Genomic DNA, 25,879 nt, shown 5'->3' on the forward strand with positions numbered 1-25,879 from the left:
ATAAGCATATCGGTGGGCCGTTGTTGCGGTCCCGCGGAATGGGCTCACTCGATCACTGTCAAAACAGCTGGGTCAAAAATAACCCAATTTGGTAAAAAACAGGGACTGATCCTTTACTTGGGTCAATTTGACCAATCTCTCTAGGTTGTTTTGTACGATGTAACCCAAACTGGATCAAATTGACAAATTGATTTATGTTTGAACCTACTTATTTTTAATGATTTTTTTTTTTACTTTTTCGTTTTTCTTATGGGGGTCACGTGGGAAAGTCTTTGTGTGCGGCGCGCAATTGTGTAAACCGATACATCCCAATCGCTGCCTCTCCACCCACCTGCTCATTGTTTTCCAAGACAGATTAAAGAGCATTTCAACGGTAAAGCAACAGCGCAGCCACTTGTCTGCTGCGGCGATAATGCAGCAGCAGTGGGCCGCTTATAATTAGCTGTACTTTTATATCAGTGCACTGTTTAATGAACCTGTCTGAAACATCCACTTTGCCGCCCTGCGATATTGCTGAGGAAAAGGATTTGCAATTTGCACTGAAATAACACCTCGTCCAATCTTCTGCCCAAACGAAATAGCAGCAACTTTTACGATGCAACGAGCAGCAGGAGTCCCCAATCTCCAAAAGAAAAGAAAGCCATCCAGTTATGCCCGTCCACACCTGCATTTGAAAAATAAAAAGAGAAAACTGGCCCCCGCAAAAGTTGTCAGGAGCAAATTAAAGAGTGTTGCTTGAATTGGAAAAAAAGAGAGAGTGAATCTCTTTGCGGGACTCCAAAAATAGCGTTGTTAGGTGCTGGGTGCGCTTGTCTCCATGGTGACGGGGAGTGCAGTCCTCTTGGAGCTATTGGTGTCTTGTGATGGTGGGAGAGGACCTACTCAAACGCACACGCACGTACAAGCAAGAAGAAGGGCTTGATCCTTGTTATCGTGACTCCCTTGACTTGGCTAGAACAAAGTCAGGAAGTGCAAATTATATCCCAATATAGCCCATCAATTTAGTTAAAAATCAAAACAAAGTATTTGTGGAAGTGGTAGGCATCTGGGGAAGTGGCAGTTAAACATGCCAAAAATCCAGATGAAAGTCATGGCGAGAAGCAAGTTGTCTATTACACGTGCTTTAACCAAATGTGAGTGTAGAAATAAGTCTTATGTCAAAATTTTAAAAGAGGTAGGACATTCCAGAGTACCGGAGCCCAAAGTGGATGCCCTTGAATCCATTTCTGATTCAAATTGATTTCATTACAGAGTGTGATTCTTTCATTTAACACAATCCTTATTTGCAAACATGCATCCATCCCATCCATCCATTTTCTGATCCACTTTATCCTCACAAGGGTGACGGGGCGTGCTGGAGGCTATCCCAGCGGTCTTCGGGCAGGGAAACACCCCGAACTGGTTGCCAGTCAATCGCAGGGCACACATAGACAACTATCCGCGCTCACGCTCACATCGAGGAACAATTTATAGTGTTCCATGAACCTGCCACGATGTTTTGGGAATGTGAAAGATAAACCGGAGTACCCCGAGAAAACCCACGCAGGCGCAGGGAGAGCATGCAAACTTCACACAGTAAGGCCCGAGCTGGAATCAAACCCGGTACCTCTGCATTGTGAGGCCGATGCGCAAACCACCAGGCCGCCCTTCCAAACATGCATGAGAAAACTTCAACTCAATTTGTAGGCTCACGCAACATGCGGCCCCATCAACCTGAAGAGTCCAGCTTTACTTTTAGCCAATCGGAAGCCAAAAAAAACCCCTCATGTCTGGAAAAGACGAAAGTGATTTGATTTATACTGCAGCAGTTATGTTTTATATATGCTTAATGCTAAGAAAATGTCGATATTTTCATTCAAGGGAGAGAGGTGTTGAGGTGCCGTCGACTTGTTTCACACACCTAATCAGGAGCTATTGAGTGCACCTGGGTCCATCTGCCACACCTGGTGACAATCAGAACAGATTACGCGTTTTTTTTTTCCTCCTGTAGTTGGTTGTGTGTCTTCAGGGAGTCGACGTCATTAATTGGCCCTGTGAGTTGATGTGTTCACATGTTTGTCTTTTTTAGTGTGTGAAGAGGTTTGCTTACCTTTGAAGTCAAGATGGCGCCCGAGTAGGCAGCCGTCAGCAAGTGCTCTCATGAGCCTTGCTTTTTTTGTTGTTCTTGTGTTTCTTTTGTCATTTTGTGTTTGTTGTTACGTCGTGTGGACTTGAGGTGGACCTTTTTCAGCATTTTTTGGCCACGACATTCATCAAGGAGGAGACTCTGTGCTTGGTGGTTGCGCCTTCTCGGCAGCATGGGTATACCAGCACTGTTTTTGACTGGAGGAATGTCGGCGCCATTTGACTGTTGTTGCTGGACAGTCCCGGGGCGCTTGTGTCTTGCGCCTGTAATGGGCAGCATTTTTCACAGCCCCGCTTTGTTCAGCGGAGAGATCGGTGCTGTTGAACGGTCTGCGGCTGGATGGATGGAGGTCTTGAGGAGCCGACGATGAGAAGAACGATGTTGGCGCGGAGTGCCGATGCGGATTTGGAGCTGGGAGTCGCGGCTTGGAGTTTGAAGCGGATTATGCGGGACAGGAGAAGTGAACTAATCTCTTTTCGTCAATGGACGCTACAGCTTCGTGTTTGCTTTCAAAACTTTGCTTGTAGCAGACGTGTGCACATTTTTCAGCATGATGTCTCTGATCCACTGGTGAAAGGACACTTTGATCCTCTCCTCTTTCATCTATAACTGCTTCAGACAACAAAGTGTATGCAGAAAAGTGGTGAAGATTGCACGACTGTCTCTGTCCTATGTGTTGTCTTATTTTTTGTTATTTTGACTTCAAAATGGCGCCGCGAGAGTGGCTGCCTTTCCAGCAGCTCCTATTTTTTTGTTGTTCTACTTCTTCCTTTCATAACCTTGCTGCTGTGAATCTGGAATTTCTCCATTGCGAGACTAATAAAGGTTTTCTTAATCTTTTTTCTTAATCTCCAACTTCTACCAATTTGTCAATTTTGTATTGCGGCGCGGTTAGAGTGTAGAGGTGGGAGGAGGTAGAAATATATTGGGGATATGAGCTAACAGTCCTTGATCTCCTTATTCAATGGATACTTCTAGTAAAGATGATGTCACAACATTGCTGCACGTATGGAATTAAGTGTCTGCAGATTTACGAGTGATTTCAGTAGTCTCCTGTTGCACTCTCTCCTGGACTTTTGATGGTGTACAGGTCAGATGTTTGTGGATGAATGTTCACACATCCAGTACAACTCTCCTCCACGCTCATGTAGGCTGCGCCTCACGCTCGACTTGGGCTGGTCACAAAAAGCGAGCCCAGAGTCTTCATTCACTCCAGTCAACCTGTATTTTTCAATACTTGGTGCGTTTCTTTACAAACAATGTTATCTTCTAAGTTGTGTGCCAGATAAAAATGTATAGAACTATAAATTCAAGCTAAAACATTGATCTCTTGTCACATTTTTGTCCAATCCAAATATTTGTTGTCTTCCGCAGAATGTTAAAAGTGGCCTCACTTTTCCAGTGCTCTTGGAGAGGACTGTATATACAGTACTAGTCAAATTTGTTGTGGCATCTAAAAGCATTATAGAAGGAACACAAAGTGGTTTTGAGATGTTCAAGAAATGGCTCAGGAGATGTTCCACAGGGGGAAAAAACATACATTGGTGAATTTGTGAATGTCAAACCAAAAAGATGTGATTTTTTTTGTTTGTTTTTACATAGAAACGGCGGCATGATAGTTTGCCACAGACAAGAATACAACTTATTGGAAGAGGATGATTGGTTGGAATACATATGCATGCACTTTGTGAGTTTGTGGCGCCGGAGAATGGAAATTGCTGAAGTATGAAACTTGAAGACAGACTTGGGCAATCAACCCAACCATGTGTCCTTCAGTCCCCCCTCAGCAATCTCTTCACTGGCAAAGGTCAGCATATAGTTAGAGTCCCGCACCGGCTCCCCTCCTTCAGGGTTCTTGGGTGTTTTCCAGGAGCCAGGAAATAATTGGGCTCCCCCGTCTTGAGATTGAGCGGCTGGTAATCCATGTGAACTGAAGAGGACTGATTGTGTGCGTACGTGTGTTGCAACATGAGCGGCGTAACCTCAGTGAGGAGGAGGGCATTTATAAAAAGACTCCTCATTGAGAGTTGACATGTTACACGTATGACAGAAGAGAAAAGGAAGAAAACATGCTTCCGCTATTAAGGCAAGGTCGATTTCTTACACGCCAACATTGGTACAGTGGAATACTGTCTAAAAGTACCATTTGTCACAATTCAAGGCTCACTCCCTGTCCGCGATAAATAACAGTGGGGTGGATGTGGGGGGGGGGGGGGTGCTTAAAGAGTCAAAGCCAACCCCTAATTATTAAATCATTCATTTCCTGTTTGGGAAAAGTGTGCCCCAATACCTTTTGCCTGACTCATGATTTTTCCGGTCTGCCTTCAATTCCATTTACCTCACAATTGTGCAATCATGCGGTGTCGTGACCGCCGCAGTGCTGCCCCTCAGGAGCAATCGGGTCTTCGTTTCTTGCTTGAGTCCAGTTGGACGTGCAGACAGGCCAAGAGACGGTATCGAACCCCTCGGCTCGCCAAGACTTGACAGTTGACAAGCCAATGCAGCGTGGTGGTGTCCTGCACCGTTTAAGTGATAAGGATGAATGTATTGGCCCATCTAAAAAGCTGCTGCGGTGCACTTTACTCAGAGGCGTCTAAAGACAGAGACCATTCTCAGGACATGCTGTGACCTACACCGCAACTGATATGAGATGTTGGAATGAACACTGGAACACAAAGTCTTGAGTTAAAAACAATCAATTTAATGGCAAAAAAACCCCCATCAATTCGGCAATAACATATTTTATGATTAAAAATGAGTAAACAAAGAGTTTCTATTCGCAAATGAGTTGGGAACCTCATGCTACGCGTTTTCCACTGGTCTGAGTTGTAGCTATCCAACATACTGCAAAATTGACAAACTATTGCAGCAGAAAACGTTTAGCTAAAACCACAATTGAACATGCACTTCTGATTTCAACTCCTGCTACATGGATTACATTTTTCACTTTTCCTTTTTAAACATGGAGAACTGTTTCATTGTTTGTTAGTTTTTTTTCTTCTTCAATTTCTTCATGTTCAAAATAAGCACTTCAAAACAGGTCCACTATTCTTTATGGTCCCAAATTGCCCATTGCTGATTTGACAATGTAACACATTGGGAATCATGAAAGTATGAGATGGTGTTCCACAAGGTTCTGTCCTAAGACATATCACATTTTCTTTTTTTGGGCGGGAGGGGGTCATCTTTGTGGTGAATATCCCAATTCCAGGTGAGAGTTTGAGGAAAATGATATGGTTTTAATCACGTGGCTACACTTTCGTACATTTTTCTACTAAACTGTGATAACTGTAATCACATTTTAACCATGTATAGCAGATGTACATATGTTTTTTCAGTATTATGAGGAAGACTGTGTTGCAAATTAACATTTTTGTTGTGTGTGTTCAGAGGTATTGTACTGTTTTTTTGTTTTGTTTTAGAAAAACAAAACTCATGGTGCGACTGTTACATCATTGCTGAGAGCAGCACTGTTTTGGGAGCGTTTCCAGAAAAGAACCCACAGCAGCAAAGTTTCACTGTTTGTTGTCTGCATTAGCAAAGACTATTGGTGGTGTGTTGTTTCTTTCTACTCAGCTTGCGGGTTCCCTGCCAGCATTTTATGGAGCACAGACGCTCTGATACAACACAAGGCTGATATTAATTAGATGTACCTCATTGACACGCGAGGCTTCTGCTGCCATCGGCTCTCTTAGCTTGTACACTTCACACTCTACGTGACACAAACCTTGTACACGAAAGTGTGCCCGGGTCAGCATCTAAAATGCAAAAGGAGGATTTGCTGTCTCTTTAATATGTTCGTTTTGAACTAGGCTGGTCGTCATTTTGTGAATATGCATCCCAAATCATTAAAACCCAAGTCAATAGTATAACGTGTGCATGACACTTTTTGAAGCCTCAGCAGCACCTTTGACATTCAGGGTCATAAACCTGCGACATGCAATAAAGTCTTTAATGATGCCTTTTAAAGCACGAGTAAGCAGTAGTTGTATTTGCATTGGCCTCGGGGCTGTGAAGTGTAATTTGATTTTATACTGCTATTGTAAATCCAGATTGACTACAGTCATTGCATGTTGAAATTAGTTTGATACTCGCTTGCTACTAAACTATGAAAGGTTTTTTTTTTTATGGGTGAAGACATGTTCTGTTTACTTGCTGGCCATGAAAGGACTTTTTTTTTCTTCCCGTTTTTGCCATTATGCTCCTTTATTTTTCTGATTATGACACTCAACCATTTGGTACAAGGGCATACAGTGGTACCTCTATTAATGGACGTCTCTGCATACGAAAGTTACGAAACGCCTCAACAAGAAAATATTGCCTATTGTTATGAAATAAATTCAAGATACGAAAGGTAATAATACAGTATGACCTTATACTCGCAGCTCAGATTTTCCTGAACGCAACATACTTATAGCTGCTCCACCATTGGCTACTACCGAGCATCATCCTGGCATCCCATTGGCTAAGAGGGACCTCTACCGTATGCGTCTGTGTGTAAGATAAGATAAGATCTGTGTGTCTATGCACCGCAATTGTTGTTTGCCCCTCGGACCATGAGGTGTTAAGTTTTACGTAAATGTGAATCACCCAGAAAAAGTATTGAACAGTCGTGCGATCGCTCTTTATGCTGATGTTTGCCTTCGACATTTTCGAAGGATTGTTCAGAGCCGACAAAAGCAAACGTCCTATGATCAGTTTGTGACAAAACGGCAGGCAAAAATCACTTCTGAGAGAGAACATGAACTGAAGAGGATAAAAAAAAAACAACAAAGACAAAAATTAAATGACCATCATTTTTATTCTTTGTTTCTTACATCATGCACAACTCTCATTTATTGTGCAATAATCTAATTTTTAACACGTGTTTGCAGCATATTTTGATGCATTTTGATGCTTTTGAAAACATTTATGTCTGAATTTTGGTGGAGCTTGGAACAGATTAGGTCATTTACATGGAAAACGTGTCTCTACTTACAAAATTTTCTGGTAAAAAAATTTCTTCCAGAACCAATTAATTTCAAAGGTAGAGGTACCACTGTATTTTAAAAAGTAAGATGGCTTGATATTTTGTGTGTGTGTGTGTGGGGGGGGGGGGGGGGGGGGCTCTGAAGAATATATAAAATGCATTTTTTTTTTGCATTCGTTTTTTAAGGATGAATGAATGCAACCTGAACTGGAAACTTCAATCGAAGTCCATCACATGTGCTCTATTTGCTTTTCGTGTGTTTCTCTCCAGCGATGTTCAACCTTATCCCCGTCGGCCTGCGAGTGGTGGCCATCCAGGGGGTGCAGACCAAACTCTACCTGGCTATGAACAGTGAGGGCTACCTGTACACTTCGGTGAGTGTCCGTCCAAATGCACCATTTGTTGTTGGGACTGAAAACAGGTTGCGTTCGAGGACATCTGCTGCTTGGCGTCAACTATACTCTCCTTCGGACAGTTTTACAAATTAACATACTGTACATCGTCACGCAGGACTGACAGATGGACTTTATTGCGCGTCGGGCTGTTAAATGTCGTTTGCCGTTATAAGCACAGCCATGCTAATGAGATCAGACGTTCTGTGCTCACGCTGTGTTGGCGTTTGTCCCTCGAACAACGTAGCAACTGCTGCTGCGTGTTGTCGTGAACAATGTTTAAGAGGCCAAAGTGGAATATTCCAAAAATATTTTTTATTGCGTTGACTTTGATTATGGAACACTTTTTGAACTGGATTAAAAACAAAAAACAAAAACAAAAAAAACAGCAAGGGACGACTCAGAGCTTCTCCCCGTATTTTCAGTTTCAGCACGTGTAACACGTTCGCCCAGATTTTACACTGTCATTTCATTTTTAAATTGAGACATGATTACTTCCATATTTTGTCCCTGTGAGGTGGAAACCTTTAATATCCAAATATGGTCATGTTTGAATTTTTGCATTGATACTGTTGGTGAGTCTCAATGTTGTCTCGGTGCCTCTTGCCTCAGTCGCCATGCTCATTATGTCACCTCAAGATTGAAAGTCTGGATTTTATTTATTTGTTTGATACACATAAGCTTGTTAGCCTGTTTGGTTCAAAATTAATCGCTGTGATTCATCAGTGAAGAAGGATTTGGTCAGCCAGGAAGGTATGGTTGTGTGCAAATTCATTTCTATTTTTTAATGCTGCTTTGCAAGATTATTATTGTTAATGAAAACTACCGAAATTAAAATTGGCAAAGCATGTTCACTTGACAATATACCATAAAAGCAATTTGTATTTATTCATTTATTTTTTTTAAACAAAAACTAACTTGAAACTGCGTCTTTTGTTTCTGAAATAAACTATGAATAACTATAATTATCACAAAAACGTTCCTTGTTTTTTTTTTCGTCAATTAAGATCACACATGAGGTTTCAGGAAAGCTCCAATTGTTTGAAAATTGTAGTTAACTCAAGTGAGGCTTTTTCCAGAACATATAAACGAACAAAGTTTCTCACAAAATTCATTTAAACTAACCAACTTAAAATCTAAAGTCACAATGAAACAAAAACCAACTGGAATGAAATCCAAACCTTGCTGTGTATTTAGCTTGTCTTGTTATTTATTTCCTATCTCATGGCTCTGAGACCTTCATGAATGAGTTTTACATTGATGCACCCAGTCATTTCCTTTTTTTAAAATGTATTTTTTATTAAAGGCTTTTTGACTATTTGAGGGGTCCACATGAGCACAGACTATGTGGACGGCTGTCATCGGTAACAAATGATGCTCATCATACCGCGACATGATTAAAACGGACAATTTGCAATTTGGGAATTTTCGAAAGAAACATCCAGATTTGTTTTCATGGGCCGCATAAAATCATGTGGCAGGACAGATCTGAAGCCCGAGCCTTGAATTTAACACCTGAGCTTTTTGGTTGCCATTTTTTAAAATAAAAAATTGAATAGGTGCAATGATCGAAAATGGAACGACGTGAATAGTTTGCTGTCAACTTGGTACCACAGCAGCCCTTATTTTTAATGAAACATGAGACCTTATGAAAAAAAAAATCCATTGCGGGCCACTGAGGAGTCAGGCAGGCTGGCTGCATACCCAGGAGGGTTTGGGGGGGGGGGGGCATGTGGACAAGACACAACACAAACATGCACTTGACAGACAATCCTCGTAGTCAAATTAGTAAAGATTGTTCTGCACGACTAAAGGTCTCACTTGGCAGCGTCAGTCGTTTCCTGAAACAAACAAGCACATTTACCTTGTTTCGTTTCTCTTCTATTTCCAGGAAATTGTTGCCTTCAGGGCCCCCACACCCGTTCCCCACACATCCTTTACCTTCTCACTCTTAAATGCAATTTGGCCTCTGGCAGTCATTCGATTCGAGTCACTTGCATTTAAAAGTTACAGTAAATGTTTTAGAAGTAAAGCAATTAAATCCAAGGTAGTGCAAAAGTGTCTGTGAGCTAATGACACTACGGCACATTTATTCAAGACTTTACAATTGTGAGCAATTGTTTGACAGATTAACACACCAGTGGGGAAAATATCACGCTAATTGCTACAGACTACACAATCTGAACCCCCCTCCCGTACTCCACAGTGACATACTGTATTTATATCTCAGCACTCCAGGAGTCCATGGCTCCCAGTGAGGAAGATTCAATAATATTTGCTGAATGTGTCGATAAAACAACGTATGCAACATAATGTAAGATAAATGAGACAAAAATGCGAGCAGTGATAAATAAGATTGTTGTTAGTTTTTTTTTCTGCTTGGATTTAGTTTCATTTGTTCAACTTTGTACTACGAACTAGTTTTACAAATGACTTAAATGCAGTGGCATCCAAAGATATGAGCCGTAGGTTATCCGATTTATTTATCTATCTATCCGCGAGTGTCGTATGGTGGCTCCAAGCCGTTTCGTGCCATTCCCAATTGAAGTTTAGTGTCACACGTAACATAAAGCAAAGAGAATTGTGGATTTAAAAACAACATATTTTGGTCTTTGGAAAGTCTGCATAACGTAATGCTGACAAACAATGCAAAACGCCATAGATAGGCTCATGAATATTTTCAGAGTGGCGAGGTTGCAACGCTTTTAGCAACGGCTATTTGAACACAAGTGGTGCATCTGCCCAGTACCGAGTTTACTGAGTAGCTTACAGTAGTTGTGAAGCTCTTCGTTGTTTGTCGGCGTGTCTATTATATTGCACACACCAGTAGGAGCTGCACTTTATTAGTCATAGTGCAAACTATTTAATTCTTTCCGTTCGAATTAATTATCATGATTTGTTTTTGTATATTACATTAATAGACTGTGACTTCCCTCGTTAAAAAATAATACAAACTGATTTTTTCCATACTCTACAGCGCTGTGAAATACTATTTGCCTCCTTTCTTCTGCGCATATTTATCACATACACAGGTTTCAGTTCATTAAAGCGATTTTAATATAACATGAACTGAAACCTTACTTTTAAAAATACTTTTTCACGGCACTGTAATTTATTGACATGCAACAAAATTAAATATAGGGCAGACTTTGTGACTAAGGCATTGTTAGAATATCTTTCGGCCGTGAGCCATGAACACTTCTGGAGTTCCGCAGGATTCTGTGCTAAGTCCTCTTAGAATTGCCTCTGGTTCAATTTTGTCAAAAAATGCAAATCGGTCATCTTGACTCGTGAAATACAGAATGCATCTTGACGGTTGAGCTAAAGTAAGCTAATATTTTGGATCTGGGGCAGATCACATCTGCATACAGTAGTGCATTATAGAAACAAGACAGGGCATATGTAATTGTAAAACAAATAAAACCAGTAAAAACCCGATAAAAATGAATCATTCACGGCAGCGCAATTTTATTTTTGGGCCATTTAAAATGGATAAACCTTTTAGCGTCCATGTGTAGCTTACATGCAACATGTATGTTTTTGGCACATATGATGTAGGAGCATACGTGAAGTAAAAACAGCAAGCGCAGTTAGAAGAGCGCATGTGCGGGAGAGGTAGAACACACCAGTGGAAATGTATGCATCCATCAGCATCAATGTGTGGGTGAAGAAGCAGCAATTAATATGGATTTCACTTTACTACTGCATTCTCTACCTTTGGCTCTCAGTGTAAAAATGCAAACTGATCAGGCTTAATAAGTTTGAGATCTTTTCGTATTTTTGTTTGATTACGAGCTAAGTGGTGCTTAGCACCCACCTATTTCACGTGGTGTTATTAAGCTCTTGTCATATTCCAATTACGCTGACTCACCGACGCTTCCGTCTCGTCTGGACCGCAAAATAAAGAGTGAAGTCCCTCTAGATAAGAGAGATTGATGTGGTTATGTGGTTCAGCATGACTGTGATGCATGATCACTGTTTGACCAGACCCACTTTGAAATCGAATCCAGTTAAATCCGTCCAAAACATTTGTTTGCATCGCAAGGTAAAATTTAAAAAATGTTCATTTAAAATTTGTACTATGAGGTGGGCGCGCTAAATCAGCTGTGTCAAACTCATTTATGTCGCGGGCCACATTGTAGTTACTGTTTCCCTTTGAGGGCTGTTCTGACTGAAACCAAAAAAGAATAACGATTTACTCAACTATAGTTGAACCCTTTCATGGACAGCAGTTACTTGAGTGGACAGCTTATGTTTGTCAGGTTACAGGGTGCACAAAAGGGTTAAGTTACTGTCATGAGGGATTTGAAACCAAGAAAATGCTTACAATACTTCTCTTACTTATTTCATAGGAGGGTTTGAAATTTTGGTCCAGATTTTAGCAAGCATCATGGAAGGTGACCAGATCTGGCCTCCGGACCTTGAGTTTGATAGCAGTGTGCTTAGCAGTCACCAACTGTGCTGCCCTGGCCGTTATTTTATTTATTTATTTATTTTTCCTCACCTACAGTTGGAAAGTGATGTACTTTTAAGCCAATGACATAATTACACACATGCGAGAAAATACTTTAATGCACAGGCTAAACATCAATGGAACTGTTAAAAATAACCACATTCACCTCTGATGATTTTAGTTGTTTGAATACAAAATGTCAGCTCATGAACAAAACGACACGTCCCAACTTTTTCTCGACAGAAAACAAAACAAAAGAAAACATTTATCGAATGATAAGAAACAATTGTAAACAAATGTTCACTCCAGCCGTTTCTTCATTTAATTAACTCAAAAAGAACCTTTTTTTGAGAGAGAGAGAGGGCAAATAGAGAGCAAAAACAGAACGGAGGGGTTGAGCAGCAGACAGCAAGACAACAATGGGCAAAACAGCTTCATCAACAGCAGTAATAGTCCCACGGTGACAACTTGTATTCAACTTTGCATGTCATTTTATACCTAAGCGTTCTTTTTAAATGTTTATTTGGAATGGTTTTAGACCGAAAAGTTTTTGTAGGCATGGACCCCCTCCCGCCCTTTGTGCTACATACCGTGTGTATTTAGAGCGACGTCAATACAGCCTCCCGACTTCATTCCAAAACAAAAGAGTGCATCGTTGCGCTTGAGTAGCCTGGCCTTGTTTTTCCCGTCCTTTTAAATATGTACTTTGCTAACATCCAGGCCTCTTCAACCGTACGAGCTCAATACCTTTGGTAAATAACCATCGCTGTCACGTTCCACTCCAGTGAGCTGTGTCATTTATGCATGTGTTGGCTTGAATGTGGATTGTGTATGTGAGGTTGGGGGGGTGGGGGGTTCTTCAATTTCACTGAAGTTCCACTTCCATCCACCACATCTGAGACCTTGAATTGGAAAAACACACATAGCAAGGTTTATCTTTCATTGTTTGTCGAGAATTGCACACGCCGCTGATTCTCGTGGTGCATTTTGGTGTCATTTTCTCCTGGATGATGTGGCAGCCCAATGCACACGGGGCGTCGCTCGGCATCGATTTAGATTCGTGTTGTGAAAGATCATCTGAGGAGCCGATATCTCCTCCGAGGAGATCAAATCCATTATGAAAGTATTTCTACTGCTGCTGATTGGATCAGGAAAAACATTACTGACCAGTGATTATTCCCCAGAAGGGAACATAACGCGGCCTTAGAGTGGATTATAATTGATAGTGTTTTCTTGACAGGACCACAGAATCCTCTTAACGGTTTCCTGCTAAATGCTAATTGTGTGTTAGAGCTGCGCCGGCAATGCGAAAGAAACAGGAAGCGACATTGTAATTGACTTACAATGACTCATACTGCAAGGCTACGTTGATGCGCCTGCAGTGACCAAAAAGATTCGAGTGTTGGAGAAATGCTGCTGGGTGTTGATGACAACAAGCTAGTGCAGAGGGGGAAAAATAGCGGCAGTAGCCACCAATGAGAGGACAGCAAGTAGGACAGAAAAGATGGAAAGCGAGCTTCGGGACACTTTTTGCTTCAGTGCATGTGTATGTACACAAGTTGCATTTTTTTCTTAATTAAATGTTCACTAAGCCCTTTGTTCTATAGTTGTGCAGTAATAGCCATTTGAAATGATATTGAAGTGTTTTGGGGATTGTAATTTGTGGTAAGGAAACCGTTTATACTAATGAGAAAACTAATAAGAAAGGCAACGGATATTTGAACACCACACTGCAAGCAGGAAATATTTCAATTTTCACAGGCATATATTCTTTATCCTTTGCAAAGAACAGCTGTCGTTTACTAAGGATCCAAAGACCATCTCCATGTGCAGTACATATATCCATATGCCAGGGTGACAAAAACAAATTTTTGTTGCGGGCCACTTTGGAGTTACGTTTTTCCCTCGGCGTGCTGTTACGACAGTGAAACCGAATAAATCATCTCTTTGCATAACTTGTACAGAATCAATTGATGGATGGCTAGTTTTGAAATCACTCAAGTCAACTATTTGTTTGTTAAATTAGGTTTAAAGTTTTCTTTTTTGGTGAAGTTTCTCTTCAACTCTTGCCTGGCTGACAGTTTCCGCTGTCACTTCAGCCTTCATCGGAGCTGTCACTGCTTCCTTGTGACGCGTCTTAAAAACAGCTATTGGTTTGTTGTTTGTCGTAAACAGGGTAACTAAATTATTGCAAAATCTCAACGTCATTTATTACACATAACAATTTCACATTTCAGTACAGATTTTTGCAAGGTTCATGCAAGTGGACACGCATGATTTTCTTTCGCGGGCCACATAAAATGATGTGGCGAGTTAGATCTGGCCCCCGGGTCTTGACTTTGACACCTGTGCCATATGCCTTTTTATCTTGCCCCCAGATGGCCAAGATCTTTACCACAGAAGGAGCAGGACAATGTCCATTCAGATGAAGCAACAAATTATGTCTTTTTTTCCAATCTTTTAAATTAAGTCAGTACTGTTTTTTTAAATACGTACAATTTTATCGACTTCCATTTTTGTCATTATCAAACTTAAAAAAAAAAAAAATCCAAGGGTGTTGGAATTGACTTCATGGCATTCTGTTTGCTTCAATTGGGAAAATTTTGAGACACAAGCATGGTCCCAGAACAAGTTATTATCTTAAGATGCCACTGTGACGGCGCTATAAATGTTTTCCATGCAACTCATCTCCATGATAAATCAAGTGCTTCGCCTGGCATTGATATAAGCGCAGCAGCATTTCATCATTTGGCTGCGGCCCTGCGAGACTTTTTATTCAAGCATCTCGTTGGTGTAATGGACTCATTAAAAGTCCATCTCAACAAAGCAAACAAACTTGAGAGGGAGGGAAAGCACTTGGCTGATATTACGATGGGTATACTGTCCTGTCCTCCTTAATATGCCCTCGCCTCATCTGGCACTCGTGTATGTGAGATTTTTTTTTTGCCCCCTCCACAGACAGACTGATTCAGCAAACAAAAGACGGCGGAAGGCGACACTGCTGGCATATGTTCAAAATAATTTACATGTTTCTGCCTATTACGGTGCATCTCGGAATAGAAATGGTGGTCCCCGCCATTTTGGCCCCTTCTTGTGTCAGCAGGAGCAAATGTGTCGCCCCTAGAGCCAGTCCAAAAGGACGGAACTCACCAGCAGCCCGTCTTGGCGCCTATCGGGCCAGGATATGGATCTGTTTCTCAATTGGCACCTTTTTTTTTCTTTTGTGCAATGGTGAAGAGAAGCAGCCAAATGCACACGAGCTAATTACTCGAGGTAGCGCGGCACTCGAGAGCCGAGCAGCCTTTTGCTGCGCTTCCAACCTCTGCTCGTGCGTGACTGAGATGGATGCTGCCGAACATCTCCAAGAGCGGCAACGGAACCAAATTTTGAATGAAGATGAGATGAGAAGGGACGCGGGCGAGTTTTGACTGGAATTATAGCATCAGTCAAATCAGTCCAAACAATTTTGGAAAGCAAAGGTTGCAATCACAGGTAGTTACTGATGATTACCAATACTGCAAAGCAAAATAATAAATAATCAAGTTGACATGATTGTCACTTTTTTTTCTTTTATTTTTTTGACGATTGAAACATTTTGTCCATCCATCCATCCATTTTCAAATTCGCTTATACTCACAAGGGTCGCGTAACACCTGAAGCACTGCTTTTAGAAATTTCTGTAAAATCAATCAAGGAGAGTTGTAAGTGGATAACATGCGACGTGTACAATGGTCACTCTTCTTCTCATGTTCTTCTTGAGCGAGTCCTGCTTTGGAGTGGAATGTTCCAGTAAAGGCACACAAAGCCAAGGAGTCGCACGTTCATCTTTGAACCTCAAAATCCAAATATATTTGACTCAACCTTTGAGTCAAAGTCTTGGAGTATCTTTTTATTTGAGCGTGCAGTAAATACAACCCTTGGCGACATCTAAAAAAAGGATGTGAAAGGATGAAAGTAGGCTTCATTTAAGGCAAGTTGCTAGTTACTGAAAGCTATTTTCCTCCCCAAGCTGCTCATTAGAGGACTTGATCTTTTTTTTTTTACTTTGCTCTTCTCAACAGAGCATACCAGTCCAAACCCACTAGACTATGTAAAGAGAACCGAGGGCACATGATAATAGCAGTGCTGTTTATACCCCTTCTATTGAGCGACAACTATACCACCCGTGCGTGTAAATTATGAAACAATACGTTATCGTGAGTATAATACCGCCAGTGCTGAAGCTTGGCAACGCGAACTCGGTGAATAAATCAGGTCAAAAAAAAAAGTTACGTTTTGTTGCCGCAAGGTTCTCTAGAGCTGGATTTTGGCGGGAGCCATTCTGCTCAAAAAGTGTCTCTCCTCCCGTGAGGGCACGCTAAAACCAGATTATACAAGTAAGAGATTTTTATTGTTTGTTTTGTGCTTTGCAAGGCCTTTAGTAAAACCGGAAAAATTAAATTTCTCCACACTGCAAAAAAAAAAAAAGTGTCGAATTGACTCAGTTATTTTTAACATAATAGAATCATCTGGATATAAATTGTTTTTTTTTTTAAAGCAGATGTTTGATTTTATTTCATGCAACCCAATTGAGTCAATTCACCACATCTTGTTTTTCAGTGTGTCTCACACTTCTTGTGACAAATGAATCTAAGAGTTGCTTCGTTTGGGTCACTTGACTCACAAATGAGACCACCTTTTCCCCGAACTTGGCTCTTTCAGGGTATTTTATTGATCCTCAAGTTGACACATGGCTTCTTGGCCAAAAAAACTTAGGTCTAGCGCGTTCTTATTTTATATGTTGATGTTACTGTGCTTTTGTACAATTTTGACAAAAAGTGATTATGCAATTCAAGCCACTTGCTCCTGCTTTTGAATGATATGATCACTGAAGTTATTTATTAGCTAAGTTTAAAAAATATATATATATATAATCATATGTTGCACCTTTCCCGCGAGTAATGGCCACCAAATATTTTCAACGTTGTTTATCATCGTTTTAAGAAAATTGTATTTCCTGAGCCTGGATGTAAGTGCTTCAAATGCTAATCATCCAACAACTTAAATAGTCTCAGTGCTTTTACTGTCATTGATAAGAACATGAATCAGCATTTAATGTAGTTCACCATTTTGACCGTTATTGCAGTTCCACACATTTTCAAGACCGAAAAGTGTCATTTGCGACACTCTCCACTTCTTTTGCACCGAATCATACTCTGCAAACAGTGACTGCAGTTTAGCAAAGCTCATGTGCTGCTCTGTTGTGCGCATTCGTCACAATGAAGAGTGAAACCTTAAAGGCAAAAGTTTTTTTTGTTTTGTTTTGTTTTTGTTAGTCCTTAGTCACTTTTCAATCCAGGAGGTGTTAAAATACTCTATGTAAAAAATAGTAACATAACCCGTAAATGTTAAAAATTGCATATTGATATTAATGTTTGGTTTTAAACAAAAGATGCAGAAATTTCATATGAAGATAAACGATCCTGCAAAATAGAAAATTCAGTGAGCCTGAATCATAACGAAATAGCTATGCATAATTAACAGCTGAGAGCCAAATAAGAATGTGGTCATTATCTGCACTGTATGTTTTATTAATGCTCATCTGTATCCGTCATTTGTTTTATCTACGCTGTAACGCGCCGCATTATTCGCCGCTGTAAAGGCAATGAATATAGATTCTCGAGAGGCAGTAGCTTTAATGCAAATGTTTGCGTGTATTATATGATGTAGCACAATTCAATGCACTCTCAATTGATTGCTTTTCGGCTGTTTGTGCTTATACAGGCTTGTTAAATTGTGCCACTTCCCCCCTTCTCCCCCCCCCCCACCCCCACCCTCACTCTAGGAACACTTCACGCCAGAATGCAAATTCAAGGAGTCGGTGTTCGAGAACTACTACGTGACGTACTCCTCCATGATATACCGCCAGCAGCAGTCAGGCAGGGGCTGGTACCTTGGTCTGAACAAGGAGGGAGAGATTATGAAGGGCAACCACGTCAAGAAGAACAAGCCGGCGGCCCACTTCCTTCCAAAACCTCTGAAAGGTAACAAAATCTGCCTGTCAGATATCTTGTGTAATGTCATGACAACAGTTCAAGTTTCCCTCATAAATTTGGTTGAAAACAGAATTTTTACAACCGGCCATTTTGGAGATTCACGTTGATTACACATGTAGTTGTGCCAACGAAAAACAATCAAAAATTAAATATAGATAAATGTCCAAAGGGTTTCCGACGTGCATTTTTTTTCAATGAAGTTCCCCAACTCACTTCAACTTAGTTCATTGGCACAAGATGCGCAAAGGGTAGCAAAGAATTGCTGGAGCGCCTCAACTCACTTCAATGTCATTTCCCTTCAATTAGATGCCACAAGATGGTGACAAAGCACTACATTTATCCAAATGAACTTCGACCGCTCACTTCGACATAGTTCCTTGGCAACAAGATGCCACAGAATGCTAGCAAAGCACTATTTTTTTTTGGTCCAATTGAATCCCCTGAAGTTTCCTCACCATTGTTCTTTGACACGATGATGCCACAAGATGTCAGCAACGTGCTACTTTTGTCTCGAACAACCCCCTCAACTTATCTTAACATAGTTCCTTGCCACCCAGTTGCTACATTGGAGTGGCTGGAAAACAATACTTGCAAAAGCCAGTGAAAGGGGGAGTTTTTCAGCAAATAACAGACGATAGGTTCCAAAAATAATCGACAAATGCCTAACCAAGAAAATGTGTAGGTTCACTGAACTGCATCATATTCGCAAAGGGACATTTGTACAAGAAAATAAAGATAACTGCTCCTTTATGTAAGTACTGCAACAACGCATTCCGCAATATGATGCTTTCACTGAAAATGCTGTTTCACCATAAAATGATATAGTGAGCCACATAAATGCCATCTTCATCCACAATCTCAAGTCATCAAATAGCAGGATAACGTATGAAAAGATCCCACTACTAATAAAGGCTTTGAACTACAGTATAAGGTTTCAGTGCGTAATGGGCTGCTTATCCAATAAGGGCCTGATTCATCCATCATATAAACATCTACATCCCGATTGAATGACCTCCTTTTGTCTAAAGAGCAAAGTTTTATTTATTATTTAATATATATATTTATTATATATTATTTATTTTTTTCAATTATTTATTTTTACCAGGGATCATAAATCAAACACTAGCTCTTGTTTTGACATACGCAAGCCTTTTACCCTCTCTTATGGATGTTTTAGGTTCAATTATTTTGTGGTGCTCCTTCCACGTCTGTGCGCTTTGGTCAGTCTCTTCTTGGCCGGCCCCTCATTAGGAATCTGTGTGCGTTCCCCTCGGGACGGCTGTAATAGCCTTTCGCTTTCATTTAACCAGCCATCTACGGGGTCTCAAATACACTTAAGGACCAATGGCCACGGAATGATTTCGTTACTTTTTATGCTGAGAGAGGCCGACGTGAAGAAAAGAACACACTGAGGTGACATGAAGTCACAGAAGCGGGTAGAGTCATTTGCAGAAAATGCAAAATCTACTGTCATCTGTGTTCATCATTACAAGCTAATATTTATCGCTGGTTGTACTTTGTAGAATAAAAATAGAATTCCTGATATGGTACTTAACATTAGTTTTTCGCAAAGAGAGAAACAGGAGAATTTGTGAAGAGCTGATAAAGGGGCTAACATGAAAAACTGTCCACTGGAGTAACTGCTGGCCTTCAAAGGGTTAAAGTGGTTCAGAGCAACGTATAAAGATCAGAAAACCTTTAATCGTCTCACAATGGAGAAATTCTCAATTTACAGCAGCAAATTTATGAAAGGAAGAAAATAGAAAAACAAACTATAGGAGCTGCTGTAAAGACAGCCATCTTGAAGTCCTAATAACAAGTACAAAACATAACAAAATAATACAACACATAAGACACAGACAGTCATACAATACAATCTTAACCACTTTTTTTGCATCCTCTTTGTTGTGAGAAGCAGTTATAGATGATTCAGATCTCTTCCTAATATTTTGCCCTATCAATGACTTACTGAAAATTGAAGCTGGTTGGTCAATAACAAAACGGATATTCTTGACAAATTCTTAACGCTTGTGAAATAAATCGCTGCTTGCGTAGTGAGCTGAGCGGCCACCGTTCCGGCGCCGTATCGCTCACGAGACGTGTACCCATCGTCAATAGTCTCCGGGTGAAATGCATACGTCGAGTGATGTTCTCGCCCGAAAATGCTGGGCTAAGTGAAGTGTGTGAAGGAGCAAGTCTGCTTTTTTTCCGCCGTGGCCTCCCTTTGGGCTGAACATCAAATAGCATTCCGTTGACAACATCCTGAAACCAAACACTGCGGACTTCAGATTACAGCGATTTTGGTCTCCAACTGGCCGCTGAGATGCAAATTGGGCAAAATGCTGCACACACAGCAGAGGCAAGTGCTGAATTTATAATGGTGGTCTGTGAATATAGGATTTGTTTTTAAGTGCAGCACCAACTTGATCTGTTGTGACATCTTGATTCAGCACTTTGCAGCCAGGCCGCTCGCGCAGGACCATTTCTGAGCTCATCGTTCTTTGGTTCCTGCACAGACGTTATGATTCAATCTATGAATCACTGGAACTTGTTTTCATGAGAATTGAGATATTTTTTAAAAAAGCGCTTCCAAAAAAAGCATCTGTTAGAGCATTCTCTAACTGTCTCGCAGTAGCCACATTTCTTTGTAGGTTACCGGCCAACGCGTTGGGGGTTAGGTTAGGATTATTGATTTTGGGATTATAGTTTGAGAAGGTTTTAGTTTAGGGTTAGTGTTAAGTTTAGTGCTTGATGGAGTGACCAAAGGTTTAGTTTGAGGCTCGGGGTTCGGATTTAGATTGGAGTTAGCATTGGCGTTTTAATTTAGGCTTTTGATTGATGGTTAGCATGTTGGTTCGGGTTAATGTTTAGATATTCGGTTTAGATTAGAGTTAGAGTCTAGCCTTATGGGGGCTGGATTCAGGTTTTTGTTCAGAGTTAGGTTTTAGTTTAAGGTCAGGCTTTTGTATTGGGTAAGGGTTTATCGCTTCAGATTTCACTTTCGGTTAGCATGTTAGTTCGGGTTCAGGTTTAGAGTTTTAGTTTAGGTTGGAGTTAGAAGGTAGCCTTAGGGGGTTGGATGCAATTTTTTGATCAGAGTTAGGTTTTAGTTTAAGAATGTATCTGAATCCAGACGCTTTCATTTCGCGTGACCACCTGATGAAATAAAATTGAAAAAATCAACAAAAACCCTTTTGTATTACTTCATTTATGTACCATCACATTCACGGCAGCGACCTCTTGAAATGTTTCCTAATTGACTATGTTCCCCCTTTTTCGCACAGTGGCCATGTACCGAGAGCCGTCCCTCCATGACCTGACTGAATTCTCCCGCTCCGGTAGCGGCACACCCACCAAGAGTCGGAGTGCCTCGGCGATGCTGAACGGCGGCAAAGCTGTGAGTCAGAACGAGTCGACGTAGCGCCGCCCGCCGGACTCCACCTTGAAACCTTACCTCCAGCAGAGCGTGAATCCAAGCAGACCCTCTCCTTGTATCAGCGGTTCGGCACTTGCTGCAACATACCACGCATTAACACCTAGAAAACATCAATAACTATAATTAAAAACAACACACACACACACACACACACACACACACACACACACTTAGCGGCATTTATCATGGTTTCCAACACTTTTAACAACAGCATTAATAGAAAGACGTCATGGCACATTCACCATTCTGAACACAAATCTTGTCACTTTGGGGCTAATTTATTATCGATTTACTCACCACTTAGCTCATCTATTTTTGTGTCATTTTCCCGTGCGCACCATAACATCTCTGAGCTCATGTTGGCTACAAGCACTTGTGCGTCCGTCAGACAGGGGACAGGCAGCGAACGGTCATTCAGGGGAAATTTCGGGGCTGCCGGCGTACAGTCCGAGCCCTGATCTCTCTCATATCCATGCTTCTGTGAATACAAAGCCTATAAACTCCCTGGCCTGGCCCGACCCGGTTCTGCCGGTTACTCGAGGCCTCGGCCAGACAGTAGCTCTCCTTGCGTCCTTGTGCACATGCTCAGAGACTGAGCTCTCTAGCATGGGGGGTGGGGGGGGGGGGGGGGGAAACCCAAACCTACGCTCGGCTGACCTGACATGCGAGATCCGAGCGTGGAGGCTTTTAACTTTCCCTTCTATTTCCAAGACGCCACAGCTGCCCTTTTTTCTTGCTAATTCCACAATTAGCCAAGAACGTTTCATTTCTTTTCACCGATTTTTTTTTCTCGTTTGTTTGTACCCTCTTGTTGTCCCGCCCTCGCCATTGTTCAGTAGTTTGGTCGCACCGTTGAAAGGACTCCAGCAAACCAAAGACTGAATGAAAGAGTGTCCCTTTAAGCTGACGAAGCCAACATGAAGGCAAAGCTGGATTTTTTTTTTTCTTCCCCAGTGTACATTTTTTTTGGGACTAGTGCAAACATGGCAAAGGAAAATGATGATGTCAGTCACACTGGAGTGGTCAATGTTTTTCGAGAGGTTCCGCTCGTCAGCCAAGGTATGAAACGATATTTCGTTGTGTCCCCGCGCCTTTCCCCCCCGTCTTGTTCTGTCACAAAGTCTGTCTCTGGTTCTCGTGGATTGTTTCCTCCGTGCTCGTGCATAACTCAAACCTCCTCCCGTCATCCTTTTTGGTCAACTTCTTATGGCTGAAATATGGCTTCCCCGGGATGCTCGTTATATGTTTGAGTAACTTGTTGTGGTGATGATATTTTCTATATTTAAAACAAACAAACAAACAAAAAAGAATACTGTGGACTTTTAGATGGCTTAACATTTTATAGGGATGTCATATTTGTAAGAGTATACGAAAAGAAAATGGGTGGCGGGCTTCATATATTGACTTCTTCCCTCTCTTGCACAGGGCATGTAAAAGAAAAAAAAAGGACCTTTTTGAGTCCGGTGAAGCTACGTATTACTTTTTTTTTTTTTTTTGCCGGTACTTGCTTATTGCGGGACTTCCTGTTCTCGGTTCCCTTGAGGTGGTTTGTACGAGGTGAATCTGTTGCATGGGAGAACGCAGGGGACTTCTGGTCTAGAGCTGCATGATGTAGGCTGTATGTAATTAAACCCATGTTGGATCCAATGGTCCACGCTACCAGGATAAAAACGTAAAACAACATTATGCAGGCAGATCTCCAGACTGCCTGATGACTTCCAGTTGTTTCTTATTTGTTGTATACACAAAAATGCACTGAATAAAAAGTTTATATGAAGATATCCTTTTTAAAATGTGTCACGGGTTCTTCTTGGGTCCCCTTCACTGACTGTCACCTGTTACAATGCACCCACTGTACCTTTTCAACTGTGAGCGTGTTACTTCACAGGGTGCTTCAATTTGAAACTCGTCCTGTTGTATGTACAGTGTACCTCTACTTATGGAATTCATTGGTTCTGTAAGAAATTTCTTAACTAGAAAAATTGTAAGTAGAGACACGTTTTCCATGTAAATGCCCTAATCCGTTCCAACCCCCCTCAACATTCAGACATACCGTATTTTCACGACTATAAGGCGCCATTAAAAGTCTTAAATTTTCTCCAAAATGGACAGGACGCCTTATGGTGCGGAGCGTCCTTTATATGCGCTGAGTTCCAAAATCTGACTGACAGCCAACACGCTGTTTATATAGAGAAAAGGCGGAAGTGACTGTGGCCAGGCATGCGGGAAAGAAGTCGGCCAATCAGGGAAGGGTGGGCGTGTATATATACATATATGGAGAGGGAGAGAGAGAGAGGACAGGCAAGCTAGTCCGCCAATGGTGAAGGGTGGGCCTGTAAGTGGACGCCTCAAGCCAGTACCAACACTTGTATAGAGTGTGGCAATGTGCATTGTTGCAAAAGAACTCCGGTTTTGGTTTCTAAGAACCCCTGAAAATAAATTCGACAAAGAGACACGCCTACGAAGCCCAGTTCAAACTTAAAGCCACCGGTTATGCTTTTGGCATGCGTGCCCATCTCACAGCAGCGGTGAAAAACCAAGTCAAGCAAATGAACTCTGAGCTTGCCGTTATTCCCGGAGGCTTGACTAAAGAACTCCAACCGCTGGACATTGGCATCAACCGGGCGTTCAAAGTAAAGTTGCAAACGGCATGGGAACAATGGATGATCGGTGGCAAACACAACTTTACAAAGAGTGAGAGGCAGCGCTTGGCGAGTTACGCCACATTACGTAACAACGAGAGGGAACGCGGCGTTTTTGATGGATTACGGTACTTGCACAATTGTTCAATTCTTTCTACACACACACGCGCTGCCACCATGTTTTGCTCTGTTCTTTACTTTCAAATGTGGGAAAGCTTCACACGAGAGAAATGTTGCCTTTGCTGTTGCTACTCCTTCTTTCCGCTCGGCAATGCGTAGCAACTCACACTAGCATGTGATGCATTCAATGACAACTGAGATGTGCAGTCCTCTGCTTCTGATACAGAGGATGAGGACTTTGATGGATTTCTGGGTGATGATTGATCGAAAAACGTGAGAACATTGTACGATGGCTAAATAAAATACACCCGAACTCAGTTCTGCTTTCGTTGCCTTTTTAAAAACGTGTTTTTATCTTATCTGTATGTCTTGGCATGCTACCGTATGCTTCAAGCTAACGTGTTAGAGTGCGCGCATGCATGCCGTATGTTTAAGCTGGCGTATGTTTTACCACTGTAAAACTGCGGCCATTCGTACGGTGCGTCCTGTGTATGTGTAAAATACAGAAATGTCACCCATTAATGAGACTGCGGCCATTAGTACGATGCGTCGAATAGTCGTGAAAATACGGTAAAGGTTTTCTAAAGCATAAAAATGCATCAAAATATGTAACAAATACATGTTAAAATTTGATTATTGCAGAATAAATGAGAGTTTTGCAAAATGTAAAAAATTACAGCGTAAAATATTTAAATGGTCATTTAACTTAACTGCATCCTCATTGGTGTATGTTCTTTCTCAGAAGTGGTTTTTGCCTGGCGTTTTTGAAAGAACTTATCCAAAGAAATTTGCTTTTGTCAACTTTTAACAATCCTTCGAAAATATCCAAGGCAAACATCAGCATAGTCAGTGATCGCCTGACTGGTGAACACTTTTTGATTCGGAACGCTTCATTGCCTGAGGGAGCCAATGACGAGGACGCCGCGCAGAGACATCAATCTATTTATCGATCTACACACACATGGACACATAAGGTAGAGGTTCCTCTTAGCCAATGGGATGACAGATTGATACTCAGAAATAGCCAATGGCAGAGCAGCTATAAGTTCTGTTGCGTTCAGGAAACTCGGAGCTACGAGGAGCAGACCAGAGTATATTTTTACCTTTCATATCTTGAAATTTCTGTCATAACAAGAGGCACGATTTTCCTGTTGAAGCATTACGTAACTTGAAAATTTCATATGAAGAAACGTTCGTAAGTAGAGGTACCACTGTAGTTCCCTGCTTCTTTTCGGTCTCAGTCGGGTCATTTCTCGTTTTTTATGTTTTTTTGTTCTTGTCTGTGAGTCTATTCCTGTACCAATTTTTTTTAGCCTTCTAGACTCCTATTCTTTTGAATTTTTCATTTCATATGCCTTGCTCATCTTTTTGTTGTAGCACAGAACTTGGATCATTGACATTTTGCGCGATGTCACACAAGAGCAAGCATTAAAGGATGAACGTTTTTTGCTTGTTCTGGCGTCTATTGCAGTCTAAACAAGGGCACGTGGGAAGAAAGGCGTAAAATAAACTGAACGTTGAATCGCGTTCAAAGCAGTAAGACTCCAGCGTCACCACACACATTGTCGCTTGCTCAGGCTTTGCATGATGGCAACCATGTCACCATGGAAAAAAAATATATATTCTTGTCGTTTTTTTCCTCAATGTCAAATGAAAGCCTGATCTTGCATTGCGGGCTGCTAAAAAGTCAACGAGCTAAACCTTTTC

General features: G+C 41.3%; 1 protein-coding gene across 4 annotated transcripts in view; it reads left to right on the top strand.

Moving 5' to 3' along the window:
* Positions 1–23,191, top strand: part of fgf13a (fibroblast growth factor 13a) — a 96,963-nt gene extending 73,772 nt beyond the window's left edge. For all 4 annotated transcript variants that reach the window (XM_052073060.1, XM_052072895.1, XM_052073141.1 and 1 more), the window contains 3 exons: positions 7,365–7,468; positions 17,764–17,962; positions 21,259–23,191. In XM_052073060.1, the coding sequence (XP_051929020.1) occupies positions 7,365–7,468; positions 17,764–17,962; positions 21,259–21,395 (440 nt within the window). In that variant the 3' untranslated portion in view covers positions 21,396–23,191. The remainder of the gene's footprint in view (positions 1–7,364; positions 7,469–17,763; positions 17,963–21,258) is intronic.
* The last annotated feature ends 2,688 nt before the right edge of the window (positions 23,192–25,879 follow it).

This window comes from Hippocampus zosterae, chromosome 1 (genome assembly GCF_025434085.1).
Source record: "Hippocampus zosterae strain Florida chromosome 1, ASM2543408v3, whole genome shotgun sequence".
NCBI lineage: Eukaryota > Metazoa > Chordata > Actinopteri > Syngnathiformes > Syngnathidae > Hippocampus > Hippocampus zosterae.